A 23640-nucleotide genomic window follows, 5' to 3' on the forward strand; every position below is an offset into this window, starting at 1 on the left:
AAATCTGTTGTAAACCTATTCAATGCTCTGAGATGAATTTGGAATATTCTTTCCATTAGGGTATTTATATATTTTGAAGTTCTGTTTTTATAACAACAGGTATTACTTTGAACTGCAGTAATCACCTCCCATTCCTCTTTTTTCATTAAACAGGTAAAATGAGAGTATAGACGGGTTGTTTCTTACAGAAAGTCATATCATTGTGATATTTGAGTTGTTCATGGAATACAGGAAGATGTTTAAACAGAACAATGTGTTTCACCTTGTAGAGCCAGTACTTCCTTGACAAACTGAAATACCTGAATTGTGGGAATTGCTGAAAGCAGAAAAAAACCACACACAGACATTATTTAGGCTGCTGAGTAAACATTAAGCCCAGTATTTAAGATATGTGTCTGCTTTCTCAGGTTACTTTGAAATCACATGGATGTGATTACTTTTCCTCTTAACATAAATTCCTGTTTTTGACAGAGAGAGCCAGCGGAAGAGGCCTTGAAGAGCAACAGTATGAATCTTGATCAGGCCATGAGTAAGTATCTGTGTAAGTAACTTTTTTGTCTTTAAAGCAACACAGGAAACCCTGCATGATTATAAGCATTTGATTATACTCAGACCAATTGGATAATATTTATTTTCTTGCCTTGCTTTTGTAAGCAAGATGAATTTCTCTGAACTGCTGTTGGCAACTTTACTCCCTCTGCCTCACCTCTTCCAATATATTTCCCTTTTCTGTGCAGGTGCTCTGCTGGAAAAGAAGGTGGAAATGGACAAGCGTGGAATGGGAGTGACCGACTATAATGGAATGGTCACCAAACCCCTTGGCTGCCGCCCACCACCAATCTCCAAAGAGTCTTCCATGGACCGCCCCACCTTCCTTGACAAGGTGAGTTCAGCAGCAGGAACAAGTCACAGTGTGCACAGTGTGGAAATGCTGATGATTTTCACTGTCTGCTTAGAAAGCGTAGAAAGAAATGGGATGGATATAGCTTTGTTCCTTTTCTTGTCTTTTTTCAGTCTTGTGGGGGATTCAGTCCTTGTGGAAAGGAGCAGTGATTTGATTCTCACATGGAAATAAAGAATGATCATTCCCAGTTTTACACTTGGAAACTTGATAAGGAATCAGTAACACAGAGGAACTAAAAATGGAAAAAAAAGAGCAAAAAAATTAACCACAGCAATCTGTGAGGGTGCAGTCAGCGACCCTTGCCCAAATTCACAATCAGGCAGGACCAAGGGCAAAATCTTCCAAGAATTAGGCTCTTAATTTATCTTCTTTTGGTTTTGAGCTTTTTAGAAATTTCAGTGAAAGTTCAGTACCTAAATACAAAGGAGGAGTTCAGGTATTTTATTAAGTCTCAGAGCATACAGGCACAGTCATAAATAACTTCTCCAATGAGCTTTCCTTTCTGTGATCACATATGACAAATTTTCCAGCCCTATTTGATAACTGAGGAAAAGTCAGAAGTTTATGTTGTCCAGGATTCAAAGTTACTAAAGAAAAGAATATATGGAAAAGTGCAGCCAAATCTTCAGTAGGAAATGAGATTTAGAGGCTTGACAGAAAATCCTGCAGAAACTTACCAAATCACCTAAGAATCCCCCTGAAAATTACTGATAAGTAAAGAAGAATCTCAGATGTAATTCTGCATTTCACAGGTTATTGACAGGTTCATACAGATGGTGGTGGAGGATTCTGACCACAGAAATCAGTGCTTCTGACAAACTGTGCTGAAACCAATTCATTTTTATTGATAGGTAAAGAAGAATCTCAGAATGTTATTCTGCATTTCACAGGTTATTGAAAGGTTCATACCGATGGTGGTGGAGGATTCTGACCACAGAAATCAGTGCTTCTGACAAACTGTGCTGAAACCAATTCATTTCACACGAGCTGTGTACAGGGTGTGAGGCAGTAATGAAATCCACTCATATAAAGCTCATTCTTTGCCATGGCAGGCTTTAATGAATGTGTTAATTGAAGGCCACCAAAGATGCATGCATGCCAGTTAGCCTTTCCTTTTCTTGGATAATATCTTCAGCAGTAAAATTCTTGCCAGAGAGAGGTGCATTATGTGGAGCATGATGCATAATTCTGGAAACATATGTTAAACACAACTATTGAGAAGGGAGCACTAAAATCATTAATATTCATACAGTAAGTAAAATCTATCAGTCTAGGCATAATCTGTCACAGTGACTTGGCTCTAACAAAGGAAATAATCCCACACTGTATTTGTTAGCTATCACAGTGTTGAGCAACTTGCTAAGTGAATTAAATAAATACAGTTTCTACTCTAAGAACACTGAGTTTTTATTCCTCCAAAGAAATTCTTTCCAGATTTACAGCTCATGCTAGTTAAACAATTCCTCCAAAACCTTTTTGCCCTTTGAGGTACTGTTTCAGGGCCTGAGTCTGGAGCTTTGTTTCTGTTTAGGTCATCCTTGGTGAGTAGCAAGCTCTCCACACAGCTGGACAGAGCACTCCAGCCAGCATTCCTTGGTTTACTTACTGCTTTATCAACTCATCATCCTTTTGTTGGCTTTGCTGAGTCTTCAATAAGTTCTGCGAGGTTCCTCTTCCTGAAGTTGTAGTTTGGGGTGGTGTGCTCCTTGTTGCCACTCTCAGCTCACCTGAACTGAGACACCATCATTTTTCTCTGAACAGCTAAAGCCAGCACTTAATATTTTTTTTGAACTTTTTACATTTGAGGAGGGAAAATTTCCAATCCTGACATTTACTTCTGGACCCAGTGAACTCCCTGTTCTCTCTGTATCAGGAGTGGTCTGTGCAATTCACCATCACCTTTGAGTGTTTGCTTTCTCTGCTTGCTGCAGGTGCTCTTTATTCCATGTCACACCAAGTCAATCTTCAGCACTCGGTGCTTTGTTAATTTATTATTTCTCAGGATGTTATCTTGACCTGTAGCACCACTAAAGGACAAGGGAGAATATCCAGTGGCCTTGAGGGAATAAAGATGCAGCCCTGATACGTGATCTCAACCACATTGTGTCACACTTGGTGGCAGGCATGCTGTGCTTAGGTGTCAGCTTTGTCTGAAGATGTTACCTGGTGCCTTCTGGAGCCATCAGATTTGTAAGAAAAACATGTCAGATTTTCCTGGAAACATCCTTAAAATACCAGAAATAAGCCTAGAAAAGGGATCTTTTTTTCCAAGCATAGAGTTTGGCGTGGGACTGAAATTCTCACCTTGCAAATGAAGTGTCCTTTTCCCCTGCCCTCATAGTCAGTGAGCTCCTTTTCTCTACTGCTGCAAAATCCAGGTCTACAAGCCTTGATGCTTCTTAGCTGCAATCCTGTTCATCCAAAAATCTTCCTTGTTTCTGATTTGAACATAGTGTTTGTTGGGGTTTTTTCAGCCTCATCCTTCACATTCTGAGCCCAGTAATCTCTGGGGACTGTGATTGGTTTTCATCTTTGGGACAATAAGGAGAATATTGTGTTAATATGGAGAAACTTTTTTAGATGTCACAATTAGATAATGATCACAAGGATTTTAAAGTTTTCTTTTAAATTCTTCTTTGCTCTATCTCTGCCACCTGTGATCCAGTGACTGAAACCATGTTCATCACCCCTTGTATGATGAGCACTTCTTTGAGTATTGCATTTCCTCCAGGTTTCTTTTGCCTAATTCCTGTTTGATTTGAAAATAACTTTATTTTAGATGAGATTTTATTACTTTAACTTCCTCTTTTAGGAAAGGGTTTTCTTTTCAGTCTTCTTTTTAAGAAGTCAGTGTGTATTTTCTGCCAGCTACTTCTGTAACTGACTTTACACAAAGCCCTCTGGCAGATTGATCAGCCTCTCATCTGCCTGTTGAGACATTTTGATTCATGAAGTGGCAGTTGTTGGCAGGTGACTGCCAAAGTGTCCAGGCATCCTCTGCTAAATTGTCCATATCTCATAGGACTAAAAACCTTTGAGTAATTCCACTTGCATTCTGTCACATTTGATATGTGAGACTGTTGTGAGGGACTTCCCAAAATCCTAAAAAACTCCAGTGTGGTGCTTTGTGTTAGATAACTGTAGTAGGAAAGACTGCTACCAGTAGGATTTTATGGGTGTGTCAAATCCCCTCAAAAAAGTTAAAAGCAGTGCTGAATTGAGCATTAATGTGATGATTCAATTTTTAATTGAGTAGCCTGAGGAAGAAGTGTAACATAAATTTGTAAGAAAGTCACTGAAGAGGACAGGTTAGGTAGAAAAGATTGTTCTTCAGGAAACAATTATTACATAAAGGATCCTGAGAAATAATGGGTCAGAAACCACTGTGAGCAGTAAAATTGTCCTCTAGTCTGGCTTGAAAATGCTAAAGGCTGCTTTAATTTGACCAACTAAAATACTTCATGTTAAATGAATTGATTTTAGTTCAGTTATAGAGCACAGATCTGTGCAGCACAGTGCAACAAGTTCAAATGAAATAAAATAGAACCAGGTGAATTTGAATAAAATGTTATAAACTCACACAAAGCCATTTGCTGCAATTCAGCCAAGGAACACACTTGTGAAGGAGTCTGGAAATGCAGTGCCTGAGTCTCCAGTGTGGCTTGTCCTTCACCATCCTTGGCTCTGCCTATTTCCAATTTGAGAAAAAAATCATGTCAGTAAGGCAAGACTTGAATAAATTTGGGGGGTGGGGAGGGTTTTTCATGGTCAGTAGGTCTGTTCACATAGGGAACAATGGCATCTGAAGGGGAGAGCAAGCACCAAGCTTGAAATTATTTTCACTTTGAAGGGGGAAGGGTAGAATTGTAAACATGTGTCTGTGATCTGAAGTGAAATCCTTGAACCTGTTACTGTCATGCAAGCTGCAGTTGTTTGTGGAGTGTGACTGATGTCCAGGAGAATGTAAAATATCTCAAGCTGAAAGGCCTTGGGGATATCATTAGAAAATGTCAGTGTCCCCCTCAGGATAGTCAGATAGGATGTCAAGTGTCGCTTTGCCTGATAGTAAAGAAACTTTTCCTTTGCATCAAAGGAGAGCTGTAGAAAATGCATTTTTCAGGATTAATTTAAAACATATAATTCACTGAGCATGCTTGCTGCATTAGCTCATCTGTTTGGGTGTGTGGTAAGCAGACTGGGCTTCTTTTTCAACAAAAAGGGTTCACCAGTATCTCACAGTCTTCTGGGGCATTGAATTTATTGGTTGAAATAAAGCTCCTCACCTCTTTAAAAAGCCTTTCCTTACAAATGATCATACTGCCTGAAAAACAGCAACCCAGCACATTGCAAATTAAAGCTTTTTCTCTCTGCCTGGTTTTTTGGAGCCCTACTTTGTACACAGTGTTATTTGATCATGCTTACCCCAGGCTTCCCAGACATCAAAGCACAGTTTGAGATAGAACTCGGTGCCCCACTGAAACACGAGCAGAGATCTACCTGTTTGATTGGGTGTTCTCTAATTTATTTTATTTTCTGCCTTGCTGTTTGCCCCCCCGTGGGGGCTGCCTCCTGTGCATCAGATCCACGCTCAGCTGTGGTTCCTCACAGCCCAGTTAGCAGAGAGGGCTCCTCCTGCCTTGCTGAAACCTGCCTCCTCCTGGGGATGTTCAGGAAGGCTGCCCAGCTGATATTGTCATTACTGGGTTTGATGGTTTGTGTTCATTGGCTGCCTTGCAGTGTAATGTTTCAGAGTGGGGTATTAATAACTCAGTGCTATGTGAATGTTAAAAGAGGCTCGTGTGTCTCACTTAGGAAAGGGGATTCATGCAAAAATGCGTTTTTAAGAGCAGAGCTATGATGTGGAACCAAATCCAGACTGGTATCAAACAAGCTGATGTGGCCTTTCCCAAGTTTTGGGTTTGTTAAAGTGCTGGATTATGTCTGGAGTTTTCCAGACAGACAGAGGGCTTCCCTGAAATCTGCTTCCACCTTTAGTCTGGTGGAGAAGAAAGGAGAAAACCTAAGTGGGGAGGAGGCAATGGCCACATGGTAGCTCTGCAATCAGCTGCTAAAATCCTTCCTTTCCTCTGGAAAGCTGGGTGAGGGTGATTGTGCATTTTTTGAATTAAGTACAACAAAGTTACCAAAACCAGTACCTTAACCCTGTTTCTCTTTTTCTTCTCCCTTCACTCCATGCTTTCCATTCCCTGTTATTCATCTCTTTTTTTTTATATATCTCTTTTTACTCATCCACACCCTTGTCTGTCTCCACGGGCCTCTGCTTTGTGCTGTGGGCTCCTGGCACCGCACACAGCTCACCCTTTCTTTCTCCAATCAGGATGGCGGCCTAGTGGAAGAGCCCACTACTTCACCATTTTTGCCTTCACCAAGCCTGAAGCTCCCCCTTTCAAACAGTGCACTCCCTAATCAGACCCTGGGCGGGATTGCCTCAGGGCTGGGCATGCAAAACTTGAATTCTTCTAGACAGGTAAGGCTGTTGGGGGAGATCCTGAGGGGAATTTGGCTCTCTTGGAGTAGCTGCTAGTGCCTGTCAGCCTCTTCCCCAGGAAAAATGGGTTTAAACTGGAGGTACAACAGCTTTGTCCATGTGAAATATCAGAGGAGGAGCTGCCTGCTGTGTAAATGTTTCATCTTACAGGACATCAAAAACTGTAGTTGTCATTAGCCTGCTGATGACACATATCCATCCAGAAGGGACTGTAGTGTTGTGGATTTACACCCTGAACCCTGGTGTGGCTCTGCCTTCATTGATGGAAAATGCCTTTTTTTGAGGCATTGCTAATTGTCCCAGACTGTAAGGCAGTGAGATAGCTCTAATTCATCTTTCCTGGCTGGAATATGTATTCTGAATATTCTGTGATGTGATGGGGGCTTTTTTATTCCTGCTGCAAGCATCCAGGCATCTCATAGTTTTAACAGGTTGCAAGAAAGAACCTGGGCTTCCAGCACCTGGGTCAGGTAGGGCGTTGAGTTAAGGGGGTGTTTTGGCCCCTGTGTAGAACAGGTGAGAGGGAAAGAAAAGGAGAGGAGATGAAGGGGGTGATAACTGCTAACCACCATGAGAGTGAGAAGCCATTAAGTACTGTTGATTATGACAAGGTTATTTTTGCCATCACACTGAAGTCCCAGCAAAGATATGAAATAACAACACAGAATAACTTCATCATTCTGTCGTAGCTCTTTATTATGTATATTCTTTTAAAGTCAGTTTTCTTAAGGCAATCCAGCACTTACAGCCCATTAAGCACATCTTTCCAAAGCAGTCTCCACTAATAGCATGTCCATTATCAGTAGCTTTGTAAAATGACTAAGTAAAAAAACTGCTTAGCCAGCTGGAGGATGGGGTTACTGTGAGTTTAATGCCTCCATTCTCCTGTCCCTTGCTATACAGATACAAACATTTTTGGCAAGTACTTTTGATTGTTCATCTTGTGACCCTCTAGAGTCCTGCATCCTTATAAAAGCCATCTTCAACTTCAGCTGCCTTTTGTTCAGGCAACTGTACAAAGTTTTGGGGGTTTGGGATGTTGGGTACACGGCAATCTTTGCCTTGCCCAATTCTAAACTTTGGATGTGCTGGTCTCTTGATTCCTGCCTGTCACAATCACCAAGAACAAAGCCTGCAGAGACAAGTAGCACCCAGGTGCTGTGCAGAGTGGTGTCACTAAGTGCCTGTGTCACTGTTGTCCTGCTGCAGATACCGAGTGGCAATCTGGGTATGTTTGGCAATAGCGGAGCAGCACAAGCCAGGACCATGCAACAGCCGCAGCAACCGCCAGTGCAACCTCTTAATTCATCCCAGCCTAGTCTTCGTGCTCAAGTGCCTCAGTTTCTATCCCCTCAGGTCAGACAACACCTCACTCAATGTTTTCCCTTTCCCTGGAACTCTTCCCATGTGCTCTGTCATGCTCCTGAGGCTCTCTGCCTGGCTGTGTCTGTGTTATTTGTTTGTTTCCTAGGCACGAGGATGTGGCATGGCTGAGGTGTTCTCACATGCATGTCATGTAATGAGCATGTTCTCATGCTCCTTTTTGCACAGTGGTGTTCCTGAGGCGTTTGTGCTCATCTCATTTTTTATAAATGAACACTTGAGTACGGTTATTATGATTGTATTAGAGCCTCTTGCTAATTTTTTGATAGTTCATGGTGATAACAACATTTTCCAGCTGATGTGACTCTTATTAATGGCTCACACAGTTGCCACTGTTAGAAGTAAATGTACAATGTTTAACACTCCTCTCTCCTTTAGGTTCAAGCACAGCTTTTGCAGTTTGCAGCAAAAAACATTGGTCTCAGCCCTGCACAGTTAACCTCGCCAATTAATAATCCTCAGCATATGACGATGTTGAACCAGCTCTATCAGCTGCAGCTGGTAAGTTAAAAGACATGGCAGATAAGCTCTAAATCAGAATTGAAAGCATGAAGATAAAATAGGAGAATGACTAAATTTTTAAATGACATGACAGATCTTCAAAACAATCAGCTGCTGATTTCTTTGGTAAAGTTTCTTTTTAAAGAAACACAGTAATTTTTTTTTTTGCCTCGGGCTTTATAAATAGTCATTTGTGGAATAATTATCCTTTACAGCTGATCAGTGGAACTAAAAATCAGCTGTCTTCCTACTGGTGTGAATAACACAGTGTGTTCTCAAACAGCCCTGGCCTGGGTGTTACATGGCAGTGGACAGATTAAACTGGACATGTGTCACAACAGAACAAGAGAAATCTTGGCCGTGCTGGTCACCTGAGTTACCTGCAGAACTTCTTCACTTGCCTCACTGAAAAATGAAGTGTGGGGTGAATTTCCTTTAATTAATGGAGTGTATATTAAACATGTCATGTGATAAGAACTGCTTACTTCTGTGTACTTTTGCTGTGTTTGAAAAGGTTACATCTCTGGTTTTAATGCATATGAAAATACTTCATTGGATACTGTGAACTCAATATTGGCCAGGGTTAAACATAAAATTAGAGATGACAGATTAGTTCAGTTGCTGATCTCAGTGTGCTAGTCCAACTCTTTTATTCAGTGTTTGATACTATTACTAATTTCTGATTATTTTTCTCTAGTTTTGAGGAGCACAACATTATTCTCATAATAATTGAACAGTACCCAACTACTTGAAAAATACCTGTACAGAATTTCTTTGGATTTTGAATTCATCAAAATGTTGATGAATTCATCAAAGTGTTTCAGAGAAACTTCCCTTGCAAAAGAATTTGCTGCTGAGCCAGCTACTTGAAAATTGTGGATTTTTCCATGAATAAAGCAGCACAAGTGATTTAACTGAAAGTGTTGGCAGAACTCAAAATGGCCAAACCAAAACCAACAATCAGTATTTATACTATTTGTATAATATCATAAACTTCTATTTTAATTTTTACTTTGTGTTAGTTATTTCAGAAAAAAAGTAGGTTCCTATCTTTAATGACCATTTTATGCCATGTGGACTTATTAGTTGTTTTTTTTTAGAAAAATGAACACGGGACTTAAATAAATGCATTATAAAATGCAGGATTATTACTGTTGCTGCATGGAGTGTTTTCAGAGCACTGCTGAGCTTGCTGAGTGTGCTGTGTCTGACTGTCCCTGTCCCCACAGGCGTACCAACGTTTACAAATCCAGCAGCAGATGTTACAGGCTCAGCGTAACGTTTCCGGACCCATGAGACAACAGGAGCAGCAAGTAGGTGTCCCTGCCAGCCCAATCTCTGCTTTAGGGGTTGGTTTCAGTAGCTTGGAGAGGCTCAGTGATATTACAGCAAAGCAGCTAAAGCATCCTTAAATCAGTGCTGGGCTGGGAAGGTGCTGAGTAAAAATAAAATAAAAAATAAAAAAGCTGATGCACAGCCTTGCTGGAGGAAAGCTCTTCAGCCCTTTACACAGGCAGTTTGTCTTGGTAAGGAGATGCAGTGTGTTGTTTTCTGCAGAGAAATGCAGTGTGTTTCTGTGCATTGCCCACTGACAGGTGTTTGTTGGCTCTCTCCCTGCAGGTTGCACGTACAATCAATAACATGCAGCAGCAGATCCAGCAGCACCAGCGCCAGCTGGCCCAGGCCCTGCTCATGAAGCAGCAGCCTCCCCCTCCACATCTATCTTTGCACCCCTCTGCAGGCAAATCAGCCATGGATAGCTTTTCACCCCATCCCCAGGCTCCCGGCCTTCCTGACCTGCAGACCAAAGAGCAACAGTCTTCACCGAACACCTTTGCTCCTTACCCTCTTGGTGAGTGTGCTCCTGCAGCAGCTCCACGCAGGAGCCCATCTCCTCCATTCACAGCTCAGTGTTCTGCTCCACACTGTAACAAATACACAGATAGATATAATGATAGATAGATAGATAGATAGATAGATAGATAGATAGATAGATAGATAGATGGATAGATAGATAGATAGATAGATAGATAGATAGATCTCCTCCATTCACAGCTCAGTGTTCTGCTCCACACTGTAACAAATACATAGATAGATATAATGATAGATAGATAGATAGATAGATAGATAGATAGATAGATATGGATATAGATATTTATATATCTATATATATATTTCTATATCTATCTATCTAGGTAGATAGATATAGATAGATATATATGTAGATATACATATAGTATATATAGATATATATTTATATGTAGATATAGATACATAGATATTGATATATAGAGCTAGAGATATAGATAGATAGATATAAATATATCTAGATACAGATATATCGAGAGAGGGAGAGAAATATATATATAAATATTAAAATATATATATAAAAATAAAAATAAATATATATATATATATGTTTGTTTGGCACCAAAATCACAGAACAAAATCATGCCTATGTGGTAGCTCTACCTACTCACCTTTATTCTGCCTACAAATATCAGAACAAATTTGCCTTCTTCTTCTTCTATTTATTATTATTATTAGTAGTAGTAGTAGTAGTAGTAGTTTTAACTGCTTATGTATGTTGCTGTTTATGAACTAAATATAAACAGCGTCGTGTTGTAAAATACACAAATGTATTGATAAACAGGAATATCATCTGGGAAAAAGTTGTGCAAAGTCATCTTTGTGCTGTAATCAGCACTGGTGAGGCATCAGTTTTGGTCAATGTATTTCAAGAAATACGTGGATCAGTGTGAAGGAATGCAGAAAGATTGTAGTGGAGGTGATTAAACAGTCCAAAAACACAACTGGTAAGGAAAAAGTGGAATCCTCTGCTCAGTAGTCTAAAGAGAAGATTTAAGAGACATGCAAGAATCTTCAAAAATGTAAAGGAGATCTAGGAAGACGTTTTCTTGCATTTCCAAATGCAAGAGATAATAAACTTTAGTTGCATAAAAGAAGATCTAATTAGACATTAAGGATCACTTAAGCAGAGTAGAGTACTGGAATAAATTATCCAGGAAGTTCCTGAAATCTTCACCAGCATTTTGTGGTAGGTTAGACAGAGATCTGTCAGTATGATTGAAGTCAAAATGATTGATTGGGCCTGGATACAGAGGGAACAGAGCAACCTTTCAGACCTGTTTGCTGTGTGATTGTTTGATGTATGCTACAGACTTCCTTTCTGACATAAAGGAATTAATTTAATCTCTTTGTGACTCTCTTTATGCTGAATACAATAGTATTGCCAAGCTTTATCTGCCATGCAGCAGTTAAGAAGGTAATTCTGACTGCTCTGGTGAGCTGTTGTGGCTGGCAGCATCAGAAGGCAAAAAAAAAAATTGTGAATTAAAGGCCTAAGTCTGAGAGGTTCTTATGATAGCTCAGCTTTCTGTGATCTGCTAAGGATTATATATCAAGAAATACCCAGATTCATGTCACAGAAGCATTTCAAAATTATTCCCTTAATAACAGTGAGCAATTCTGTTCTGTGTATACAAAATAGAAACCAGTTAGTGCAGAACCTGCTATGAAAAACAGCAGCTGTTTGTCTGACCTTTAATTGGTTCCTTTCTGGGGGATTTTTAGCAAAACAAAGTGGCAGACATCGTGGTGGGTGCTGGGGAGACATTAGGAAGATTTTGGCTTAGCCATGGAATGGTGCAGACTGGTTTAAATGCAACATTCCAGTGCATTCTTCCAAGACAAGTGAAGAGACTGCAATAGAAACACTGACAGCTTTAAAATATTATCCCTACATCTTGTTTCCCACCCCTTTTAACAAGGTTTTAACTTTTTCTGAATTCATGGGAGTTTTGTTGGTGTTCCATAAAACAAAAATTCTTGAAAATGTGAATTAAAAATGCCACACATGCATACAGATACCTGAAAATCAATATTGAGTAATTCCTGTGGCTGGATTTCAAACCCAGCTTTTGAATCTCTCAGTGTATGATGGATATCTAAGGATCTCTCTCCCTCTCCAGCTGGACTGAACCCGAACATGAATGTAAACAACATGGACATTACTGGTGGTTTGTCAGTGAAGGACACTTCTCAGTCCCAGTCTCGCCTTCCTCAGTGGACACACCCCAACTCAATGGATAATCTGTCTAGTGCTGCTTCTTCTCTTGACCAGAACTCCAGCAAGCACGGTAATGTCCCCTGGCACCCCCTGCCAGCCTGGCTTTTGGTGACTCCAGATTTATCTTGTGTTCCTTTTTTTGTGTAAGTGCTCACAAATGGTTGGTACTGAGCACCTCTGAGCCCATGAGATCTTATAGATTTCTGCAATGAAGGGCTTGCAGCTGTCACTCCCTGATGCAGTGTAGGAATGTATTTTTCATGTGTTGAATTTTGTTGCTGAGAACATGGAGTTCAAGTAAAACAAGCTTTTAGTGTTGGCAAAACAAGTCCCACAATCTTCCCCTTCTTCCAGACCTGCATACTTTCAATCCAAAAAAACTTTACATTGGCTTTCTCCCACAATTTTTCCAGTATCATCAACCTTTCCCTGTATAAAAAGTATATGATGGATTACATAGTTACTCAGCCTAGAGTTAGGGGCAAAAACCTCTTCCTTTTCTAGAAGTGACCTTTATCCCTAATGCCTCCAGTATCCTGAGCCAGTTTTCCTTTATTTCCTGTCTCAAATTTATTCTGTTAGAACATGGGGTTTCGTTAACTTTATTATATCCTGGATTTTATTCTGAGCAGCATGAATTACTTCTTTTACATCAGTTTTTTATTCTGCAAGTAGCTGCACTGCTGATGCCAAATTGTTGTTTGATAGTTTGTAGGAACATGAGAACAGCCATTTCAAATCATCCACCCTGTCAGCACTGAATGCCTAGGGAAGGATGAGCCGAGGGATATTCCTTGGTATGCTGCCTCAGCAAGTTCCTATTTCCCAACAGTGTGATGATTTGAATTACTTAGTCTCTTTTTGGAAGGAATTGAATGCAGAGTTCTTTAACTTGAGTGTCTAGATTGTACCAGCAGTGTGTCTCTCAGCTGTAGTCCCTGCTAAGGCCTCAGATGCCATTAAGCTTGGCTTTCTGTACATTTTGGTTTTCGTTTTACCTTTGTAATACAGAAAGAAAAAAAAAATCAAATAATAACAAAATATATCCTGCTGAAATTCCAAGCCCACAACCCCTGTGACTCCTTGCAGGTGCTATCCCTGGAGGTTTGAGCATTGGTCCTCCGGGAAAGTCCTCCCTCGATGACTCCTACGGCCGCTATGATCTGATGCAGAACAGTGAGTCTCCTGCCAGCCCACCCGTAGCTGTTCCTCACAGCTGGTCACGTGCCAAATCTGATAGTGATAAGATTTCCAATGGCTCCAGCATCAACTGGCCACCAGGTAACTCAATCCAAAGCCTGTCACCCTGATTTTTAAAGTTTTTCTAAGCCTTCTGATGTTTACATTCTTGTAACGAACTTTCTCATGCACTTTCTGTAAACAACTTATTGTTTTGCATTCTTTTATGGACGAAAAGAAATTTGATGGACTGTTGGTTTGTCCAATGTCATTGGAGAGGTGGCACTGTCACCCTCCAATCCAGTGTCACTTCTGGAAATCTATAAATGTTGGAGTCAGAAATGAAAAGTGCCTTTTTGCCTTGGGAGAGCTACGTGTCTGCGTCGTGTTATTTCATGTGTTGTAGTGACACAAAGCCTTGCTGTTGGGCTGGTGTCGCTCAAAAACATTCTTGAATCTTGATGCTCAGGAGCTGTGGAGAATTCCAACCTCCCACACTTCCCTTTTTATTGTGTTGGAAACAGAGTTTCACCCAGGAGTGCCATGGAAAGGACTGCAGAACATTGATCCTGAAAATGACCCCGATGTTACTCCTGGCAGTGTCCCAACTGGGCCCACCATAAACACCACGATACAGGATGTGAATCGCTATCTGCTCAAGAGTGGAGGTAACCAACAAACTGCTTCCACATCTCTGCATAATTTCTTTTCCCTTCCAAAAAAGGGTTGGCCTCTTTTGTTACAGATATAACATATTTTTTGCATGTGATCCTAATGTAATAATGCTTCTGCTCAGTACTGTCACTGAATATCCAGAAATAATTGTTTAAAAAGAAGGGATTAAGAAATTTCTTGTTTTCCATGGGAACGTAAATACTTTTATATTGGAAAAGGCTGTGAGATGTAATTTAAACTTCTGTGGTCACTGGAAGTTTTTCTGACCTGTATCACAAGGTTTTGAACAATATTTTGCTCTCCACACTGCCCACCCTCCTCCGTACTTGGTGAAATTCTCAGAAGACTCAATACAAAGTTCCACAGTTGTTGCTGAGACAGCAGGCTTCTGCTACACTAATTAACTGTAGCTTTGTTAGAAGATCAATAAGCAAAATAAATTAGAACTGGTTTATCTCCAAAACCATAAAAGAAAAAAAATTGAGAATTGACTAGTAAACTAGTATTTCCCAGTGCTATTTCCATTCCTTTTGTCTTGGCAGTGCTTACTTCAGAATAAAAAGGGAATTCTATAAAACAAGAAAGCATTGGGACTGTGCTACTTATTAGCTACATGTGCTGGAAGTTGATCAAGGGAAAGGTGGCTTGGTTAATTGTGATCTGAGTGCCAAAATAGCAAAGTTATCTGCACTCTGTCAGAGCACTGCAGTTGGCACAGGAATAATATAACCAGGCTGTCCTGAAGGACCTGTCAGGAATAAAATATGGGGTTTGTTTTAACAGTTACATCTGTGATACCAGCACAGATTGTGACCCTCTTGAAGTGGGGGTGCAGCTCTGGGATTGTTACCTCAGGTAAGGGATGTGAAACATGAGGGAAAGGAATGCAGAGTGTTGATTGCCTGCAGTGATTTTGGTTGTCTCTTAGCAAGAAGCAGCCTTTCTTTCAGCTCAAACATGAAGTATTTGGGTAATGAGTAAGGTTGAATTAACTTGAATGACTCCAAAGTGCTCACAAGGAGACGGGCAGGTTTGAAGTTATAAAAAGAAAAGTTGTAAAATGTTTAATTCAGTGACACTTCAAATAGAGTGCACCCAGGAAATACTGTTCAGGCCAGAAGCCTAAACCTACAGAGCTCTACCTGTAAAATCAGATGATATCCACTACAGGTCTTGCTGCTGTAGAGAAAGAACATGAGCTCTGTTGGTGCATAATCTGCCTGGGGAATAAAGAAATAACTCCTCTCCTTAGAAAGGTCAGCAGAGATGGTCTTAGCAGAAGTAAACAGGCCCTCAAGAGGTCAGACCTTCTGAAAAGCAGTGCCTGTGGGGGTCAGTGTGTGCTTCTTTTCCTCATTAGCTTTTTAGCTTGGTAATAATAGAATTTTAATAAAAAACTATAGTTGCAGAATCTGTTTCTCTATGCTTGTATAAGTGCAGCCTGAAGCACAGAGCTTGTGCTGACAGACAGAGCTGCTCCCCAGGTAAAGGGTCAGGCTGTGGGGTGTGCTGTCCTTACCCTCTGCACTTAAAAGCAGGTCAGACTTAATCTTTTGGGTCCATTTTTGCTTTGCCCTGTTTGCTAGTGAATCTTTGGACGGTCAGCTCCTATGAGCTAAAAGTTGTAGCCACAAGGAATCAGGACCAGTTTCAGCTCTGTGGGCCTTTGAATCTGCTATAATTCCATAGTTCCTGCCTGGGGAATAGATTATTTCCAGACAGGGTCTGATAGAGAGTTCTGTTGCCTTAAACTGGTGTCTGTGTCAGTGTCCCTTGGAGCACAGGGAGTCTGGTTAAGGTGAAGTTTGGTTGGTTGCTGTTCCAACTGAAAACAAAGCCTGTGTTTTTATTGAGCTGTGAGGGATGAGATTGTCCTTTTGCTTTCTCCCTTCTACCTGAACACAGTGCTCTTTGCTACAGAGCTCACCTATTTTTATTAGTCAGTTAAAGATGGTTCAGTATCAGAGCCCATCTCTGTGTGTCAGGAATGATAAGTCACCCAGGATACACGCTTGATTTTGTTGGTGGCTAGAGAGAATACTTCCAGCTCCCCTGATCTTTGCAATGAAGATTTTTGATTTTATGTTCAGTTTCTTTCATTTGCTGCCAGTAAGGAAATTGTATGTGTGCTTAGATAGATGCTCAGATTGTAAATGATTTACTGAGGTGGTTTTGTGCTATTTCATTTATAATATCAGTTTGAGAGGAGATTGCTGAAATATATCTTTGCTTTTACTGAAAGTCTGCAAAAATTTAAAGATACTTGTGGGCATTAGGATGTAGGGGAAGTGTTTACCTTGAGTAATTTAGGATAGATCACCCGTGGTAAGAGGTTAGTTTATCATACACATCTCTGCTCATCTACAGTTGCCATTGCCCAAGTCAGCTGGCAGAGGACATTTATAAATGAAGCCTGTTCCTCTGAGACTAAACACCTTAACACTGACTTTCTGAGTCATGTATCTTAAAGGAAATGCAGAATTTACCTTCTGCACTAGAATTGTTCCTGTGCCAGCTTTCTTCTCTTTCCTCCTAAAGACTTCTGCCTCACTTTATCGTGCTTCTAGCAACATTTCATTCTAGACTTCAGAGACCAGGCTAATTAAGGAGAATGCCTTGCATGGTTTGTATTTGCACATAACAGATTTGCTTATGTCACACCAAACATCATTATGCCCATCTTTCTTAGTTGCTTCTCTGCTGGTTCTGCAGGGTCATCCCCAACATCATCTCAGAATGCCACGCTGCCTTCATCGAGTGCCTGGCCGCTTAGTGCCTCCGGCTACAGTAGCTCTTTCAGCAGCATTGCATCTGCACCTAGCATTGCAGGTACGGCCTTTCTGCTTCCACAGCTTCTGCATTCCCAGGAAAAGGCCCTAGGGAGTGCTCTGCCCGTGCTTGCAGGAGTGCTGCCCCAGGCAGAAGTGTCCCTGGAGCCCTGTGCTAGGTGGCAGCTCTCCTGGCAGCTCTGCGGTGGGGAGTGGTGGATGGTGAGCCTGGGATTGTGCTGAGGAAAAAATGGATTTATTCCACTTGGTGTCACTCTGGCATCGAGATCTTTGAGGGGGAGGAACACTGCCCAGGGCCTCAGCAGGAATAAACCCTTCCAGGAAGAGCTGATGTGAATTTTTGTAAAAGAACTCACTGTTAAAACAGTGAAACACCTTCAGCTCAGAAAAGGCTTCAGTAGTGCCTCCAAGGGGTGCTTTTTGCATGGCTCTGGGGGGTTGGGTTGGGGCTCTTTAGTGTATTTTAATAGTCAAGCCAAAGCCTGATGCTCCCCTATATGGCTGAGCTAAAACATTACCCCATTTACTTTACTGAGCTCTAAATTCTGGAACTTCTTTTTGCAAAACATGGAAACTTTGCATGCAAACCAGCTACCTAAATATGCAGTTTGTCCCGTTCTAGAATTGTGTTGGGCTGTATAGATGGATTAGATAAGGAAATGCTGATCCACTGAAAGCCCCCCACTTCTCTGAGGGTGCAGCCTCTGGGTCAGGCTGCAGAATGCAAAACAAAAAGGAATAATTTGGGATATTTTCCTCCAGTGAAAGGAAAAGAAAGGAGTGACTTGCTTTTCTTTATCTGCCATGCTTTTCTGCTTTTTTTGCTGCCTTTTTTTGTTGTTGTTGTTTTTGCAGTATCATCTAATGTTTGTGTTACCCCATGAGAAGAAGTGACATAGCAACACCTGGCCTGTGGTGCTGTGCCTGTCTTGGGTGCCCATCACAGGCTGGGCTGCTCTGAGCTCTCAAACTCAGACTTCCTCCTCTCCTCTCACCATTTTACACTCATTAATGTCCTCATTGTCATTGTCAAAATGTTTTTGTTGCTACAGTTTGCCAGAAGATGGGAGAGTGGTTGTCCTTTCACTTAAATTGTTATGATTCAATATGAAATAATTGAGTTAAACGATTTAGATAAATGGAGGCAATTTGGGGAATGTGTGTGCATGTAACTGAGTCTGGGATTTTGCAACTGGTAAATTTGGCTTTGGGACTCATAGAATTACTCATTGCCTGCCTGAAGTCTTAAAGCACTGAAACTTAAATCTGCCAGTTCTAGTTTTATAAAAATTCACAAGCTCTTTGCATCTTGGAATTTATCAGACCAAATATTTTCTTATTCTCTGCAATCAGCATTAAAACATTAGGGCAGCACAGTCACAGCATCATTTGCTGGGGCAGGAGATGCAGGATTGTGTCCCTTTCAGCCCATTCCAGCCCTCCATGTGCCAGGGCTGGGAGCAGCAGGACTGGGCTGTGACAGGGAAATTTGGCTCTGATTGCACAGCACATGTTGGTATCAGAGGAAAGGCTAAAGGTGAATAAAGATTTGTTTTCTTATCCATTATTTAAATCAATCCAGTCTGCCCCTCTGAATGCTGCAATGTGTCTGCTGTTCTTGGGTTTGTGTTATTTTATAAAACTTTGAATTGGCAGTTACAGCAGTAAGAGTTTGAAAACTGATCAGGGAAAGAGCAAGCAACAGCAGAAAGTTACAAAGACTGAAGGGTTGTGGTGTGGTCTGATCTTCTGAAGACTTAGTTTTTCTCAAAGATACTTGGAAAAATAGTAGAGGTTACTTCAAATATTCAGAAATAAAGTTTTTGTGGGTCTTTGATCTTTAGAATTTTAATAATGCATCAGAAGAACATATGGATATACTGAATTCTTTATATTAGGTAAAATGAGTTGTGCAAGAAAAAGTGTTTAAGTCCTGTTAAACCTTTGAGCGAGACAGTCTTGAAGTGTTTCATTATAATTTGGGTGAAATCAAATTTCAAATACCTACGTCCATTTTCTGGACTTCTTTCCATGTATCATCTTTTACAAGAAAACAAAACAATAGATTTTCAAAAGGGAACTTGCATGTAGCAGGTAGTGTGAGGTTCACTAAACACAAAAGTACTGAAAATTGTGAACAGTGGTTTAAGCAGGTTCAAATGTAGGATTATTTCAGTATATTTAATATAGGATGTATAGCAGTGGGTGGTACAGAAAGTTTTCTTTTCCTCCTGAGAAGCTGGGAGGATGCAGCCCACGATGCCCATTAGTGAAGAACCCAACTGTACTGTTTTTCTCTTGCAGGTAAACTGTCAGACATCAAGTCCACGTGGTCCTCTGGCCCAATCTCTCACACCCAAGCCTCTCTGTCCCACGAACTCTGGAAGGTACCCAGAAACACTACAGCTCCAACCAGACCTCCTCCAGGCTTAACCAACACCAAGCCATCCTCCACGTGGGGTGCCAGTCCCCTGGGCTGGACCAGCTCTTACTCCTCTGGTACTCACAGCTCTCTTTTCTGCCTTCTTTTCAGCATTGTTTGCTCCTGCTCTGCCTGTGGGGCTCCAGAAAGCAGAGCTTTAACACAGCTGGAGTGTTCTGTGCTGGGGGTGCATCTCCTGGCTCTTTATTTCACTTTGAACAAGTTGTAAATGAAGCATCTTTCAGCTGGTCATGGTAGTGATTTCACATAGGAATTGCCCAATTTCTTCAACTCCCAACTAGGATTTTTTCCCTTAATTTCTAAAAATGTCTTTCAAACATGTGTCCTGTTCTGTGGTGTGATCTAAGACTCCCAGAGGAGCCTGTGGAATTTAATATGGAACACATGGATGTGAAGCATTTAGGACCTGATGGCATTACAGGGCCCTCAGGGAATGGCTGAATTTTTTCATGCTGGCCCCTTTTTTAATATGCCTTTGTTTGCTTTAATACAAATATGAGAAGCCATGGATCTGGCTAAATGTATATATCTGTATTTAGATATCTGTATTGATATAAACATAGATGTATGTGCAGATATTACTTCTATTTTATAAAGCTGTTTTAATAATCTGCTTACACTAAGTTGAGAATTAAATATTCTTCCCTCTTCCTGCCATTTATTTTGAATATTTCTTCACCAAACCCCCACCTGGAAGGGCAGATAAAGCTGCTCCCAGGATTCTCTCTGGAGCACCCACAGGATGCACTGTGATTCTCAAATGCCACTCCTAAATATCAAGCTTGTACAGCTTCTTCCTGTAAAGCACCAGGCTGAGGTGGTTAGGGCAGGTTTTTTTTTTTTTTGTTATGTCCTTGTATCTTCAATCAGAACATTGTCAGTGTAGAAATACCTGTTTTGAATAAGTCATACACATTAATCTGTCATTGGCAAGAGAGCAGAGTGCTGCAGTGCTATAAAAATCTTTATTAGCAGGCAGCAATCTGAGCTTGGACATCAGAACTGCTTTTAAAATGTGTCTTCCAGATTAGTTCTAATGCATCCTGAGGATGCAGTTTGTGGCAGTGCCATACCTGCATCTGTTAGCTCCCTAATAGTTACTGTGGGAGTATGAAAAATGCCACAGATCTGGGAAATGTAACACAAGCAGCTTTTCATTCTGCAGCCTTTCCTTCCAAGAGAGGCAGTAAATCAAGATGTGAGGAAACTGCTGCAGGATTTGTTTTCAGCAGCACTGAGGCTTGTTAGTGTGTTGTGATTCCAGATAAATTTGCCTGTAAGGTGCTCTCCAGAGACTGTGCTCAAATGTTTTGTTGTGGGATTTGTGTTGCAGGTTCTGCATGGAGTACTGACAGCTCAGGGAGAACAAGCAGCTGGCTGGTTCTTCGGAACCTCACCCCCCAGGTAACTGCAACTGTACAAAACTGCCCAGGAAAAAACACCTGAATCTAAGAGATGATGAGAACAACACTTAGCAGCCGTGGCCATTTGATTCATTTGAAAGAAGAATAATTATTCTGCATTTATTACAAGTATCTGTCTTCTGCAGGGAATTTGTTAAGTGTTCAAAGTGCTGTCAAATCAAGAGTGAACTTTCAAGCCTGTAATTAGTCATTCAGTGGGCACCATTTCAAGTTTGGAGGTGAATGATGTGGTAAAGCACAGACAGAGATGTAAAATCTGATTTTCCTGTGGGTTTTTTGGGTTCCTCTCACATGTCTGTCACATCCTCTACTTGTCCTTCACGGTGTCATTCCAAAGGCAGAACATAAGTCACAAAGCCTTGGATGCAGACATCCAAATTAATCTTGGGAAAATTTAATTACATTTATGTAGTGTGTTTTCCCTTTAACTTATTTCTGGATTTCTGTGGACATCTGATGATAAATATAATTTATATAACCTAAATTGAGAAAATTCATGCTCTGGACTGTAGGAAATTCTTTAGAAGACAGGATATCTCCCTCAATGAAGAGAGCAATAAGTGTGTAATTAAGTACTTTCCTTTCACTTGTACTCACTCTTTAGCTTTTAAGCACTTGTTAATTAAGCATTTAAGGTAAGATGACAATACCACAGGTAACCTGTTGGAACCCTGGATGCTAAGAATTTTAAACTTCCTGTACTAAAAGGGCACAAATCCACAAGAAAATACTATATTTGACCTGAGGCCATAAAAAAAGCCTCCAAAATTAATTAATTGCACTGTGATTATGGATGTGTAGTTTAATTAGAAGTGTGTAATATCACAGGATAAAAACCATAAAGTTTTAAAATATAGCAATATATAAAAAACAAAATAGAAGTTTTAGGATAATAACTAATCCTTCTTCTTCACCTTCTCCATAGGTTTGGGTAATTAGACAGAAAAGTCTGCATTGCGGAATTTGAAGGATTAGTTATTGAGTTAAAAGTAAAAATAATTTAAATATAATTTCTTAATGAGATAATTTAACCTTAAAAAACCTTATCTAGAAAAATAATTAACCATTTTGCAAGTTACTAGTAAAATACTATAGCACTCACAACTTACAATATGGATAAAAACCATCAAACACCTAAGTCTGAACACAAAACACATCCTCAAACCCTTCAACCCCAACCTTAAGAGAAGCAAAGGAGGCCAGGAACCAGCAGTAACGTGGCTGCTCTTCCCTTCCCTTCCCTTCCCTTCCCTTCCCTTTCCCTTTCCCTTTCCCTTTCCCTTTCCCTTTCCCGATGGCTCCACGCTGCGCACGCTGTGCCTGCAGCACGGCCCTCTCATCACATTCCACCTGAACCTGACCCAAGGCAACGCCGTGGTCCGATACAGCTCCAAGGAGGAGGCAGCCAAGGCCCAGAAGTCTCTGCACATGTACGTTCCCTCTTTCTTTTGTACAAAGCTAGCTCTAGCTCAGGAAAGATTTCTTAGGTGTAACCGATCACTAGTTACTGCAATTTAATTTTTAAGATTACCTAATGAGATGAAAAAAAGTTAACTGGGGGTAGATGCTGAATAAGAGGGCATTACAAAACTTTATTCAGCCTAAATAATATCCTCAGTTAGGACTTGTCACCTGTAAGGCCACAAATAAGTTGTAAGATGTGGTGAGGAGTCCAAAGGAAGCTGAGGGAGAGCACAGGACAAGGTTTTAGCTTTAGAGAGAAACAGAGGGTTAAAAAATGGTGAATAAGCAATATGTTCATGGTGGTCACCTTTTTTAAAAGGAGTTATGAGAGAAGTGTAAGACAACAAAATCTTTTTAGGAGTCATTACAAAACTTTATTCAGCCTAAATAATATCCTCAGTTAGGACTTGTCACCTGTAAGGCCACAAATAAGTTGTAAGATGTGGTGAGGAGTCCAAAGGAAGCTGAAAGGAAGCACAGGACAAGGTTTTAGCTTTAGAGAGAAACAGAGAGGGTAAAACAATGCTAAATAAGCAATGTGTTCATTATGGTCACCTTTTTTAAAAGGAGTTATGAGAGAAGTGTAAGACAACAAAATCTAGGAGTTTTAAAATCAGTGGGACTGATTGGCATAAGGGTAAAATCAGGGCCAATGGGCAGGATGAAGAATACAGAGAGTGATGTTTCAGGAGAATTACTTGGGTATTTAGAGTTGGAAAGCAATTCCCTTTATCATCAGGTTATAGAAAGTACTGAGGCTGTAAGATGTGGTGAGGAGTCCAAAGGAAGCTGAAAGGAAGCACAGGACAAGGTTTTAGCTTTAGAGAGAAACAGAGAGGGTAAAACAATGCTAAATAAGCAATGTGTTCATTATGGTCACCTTTTTTAAAAGGAGTTATGAGAGAAGTGTAAGACAACAAAATCTAGGAGTTTTAAAATCAGTGGGACTGATTGGCATAAGGGTAAAATCAGGGCCAATGGGCAGGATGAAGAATACAGAGAGTGATGTTTCAGGAGAATTACTTGGGTATTTAGAGTTGGAAAGCAATTCCCTTTATCATCAGGTTATAGAAAGTACTGAGGCAGTGGGAGCATCATTTGGCTGGAGAGCTTCTGTCCTTATTCCTGAAGAGGATTGAGGCTCCAGGATGTGGAGTTAAGAGGATGTGGTCTCCACCTGTGTGCATTTGGGTGTTTGTGGATGTAGAAAGGTGGATAGAAAACAGGACAGAGCAGGCTGGGTTGAAGAGACAGGGGTTGCTAGAGTGGATGTGGTGGA

General features: G+C 40.7%; 1 protein-coding gene across 15 annotated transcripts in view; it reads left to right on the forward strand.

Annotated features, from left to right (window-relative positions):
• TNRC6C (trinucleotide repeat containing adaptor 6C) overlaps positions 1-23640 on the forward strand; it is a 97981-nt gene that overhangs the window by 70525 nt on the left and 3816 nt on the right. For 6 of the 15 annotated variants that reach the window (XM_039715771.1, XM_039715778.1, XM_039715774.1 and 3 more), the window contains 14 exons: positions 472-541; positions 738-883; positions 6219-6392; positions 7623-7769; positions 8175-8297; positions 9527-9610; positions 9918-10149; positions 12290-12457; positions 13477-13668; positions 14091-14234; positions 16954-17070; positions 19335-19529; positions 20807-20879; positions 22190-22327. In XM_039715771.1, the coding sequence (XP_039571705.1) occupies positions 472-541; positions 738-883; positions 6219-6392; positions 7623-7769; positions 8175-8297; positions 9527-9610; positions 9918-10149; positions 12290-12457; positions 13477-13668; positions 14091-14234; positions 16954-17070; positions 19335-19529; positions 20807-20879; positions 22190-22327 (2003 nt within the window). The remainder of the gene's footprint in view (positions 1-471; positions 542-737; positions 884-6218; positions 6393-7622; positions 7770-8174; positions 8298-9526; positions 9611-9917; positions 10150-12289; positions 12458-13476; positions 13669-14090; positions 14235-16953; positions 17071-19334; positions 19530-20806; positions 20880-22189; positions 22328-23640) is intronic. The other 9 variants (XM_039715775.1, XM_039715779.1, XM_039715776.1 and 6 more) reach the window with 7 other exon arrangements.

Source organism: Passer montanus, unplaced genomic scaffold (assembly GCF_014805655.1).
Source record: "Passer montanus isolate IOZ18808 unplaced genomic scaffold, ASM1480565v1 scaffold35, whole genome shotgun sequence".
NCBI lineage: Eukaryota > Metazoa > Chordata > Aves > Passeriformes > Passeridae > Passer > Passer montanus.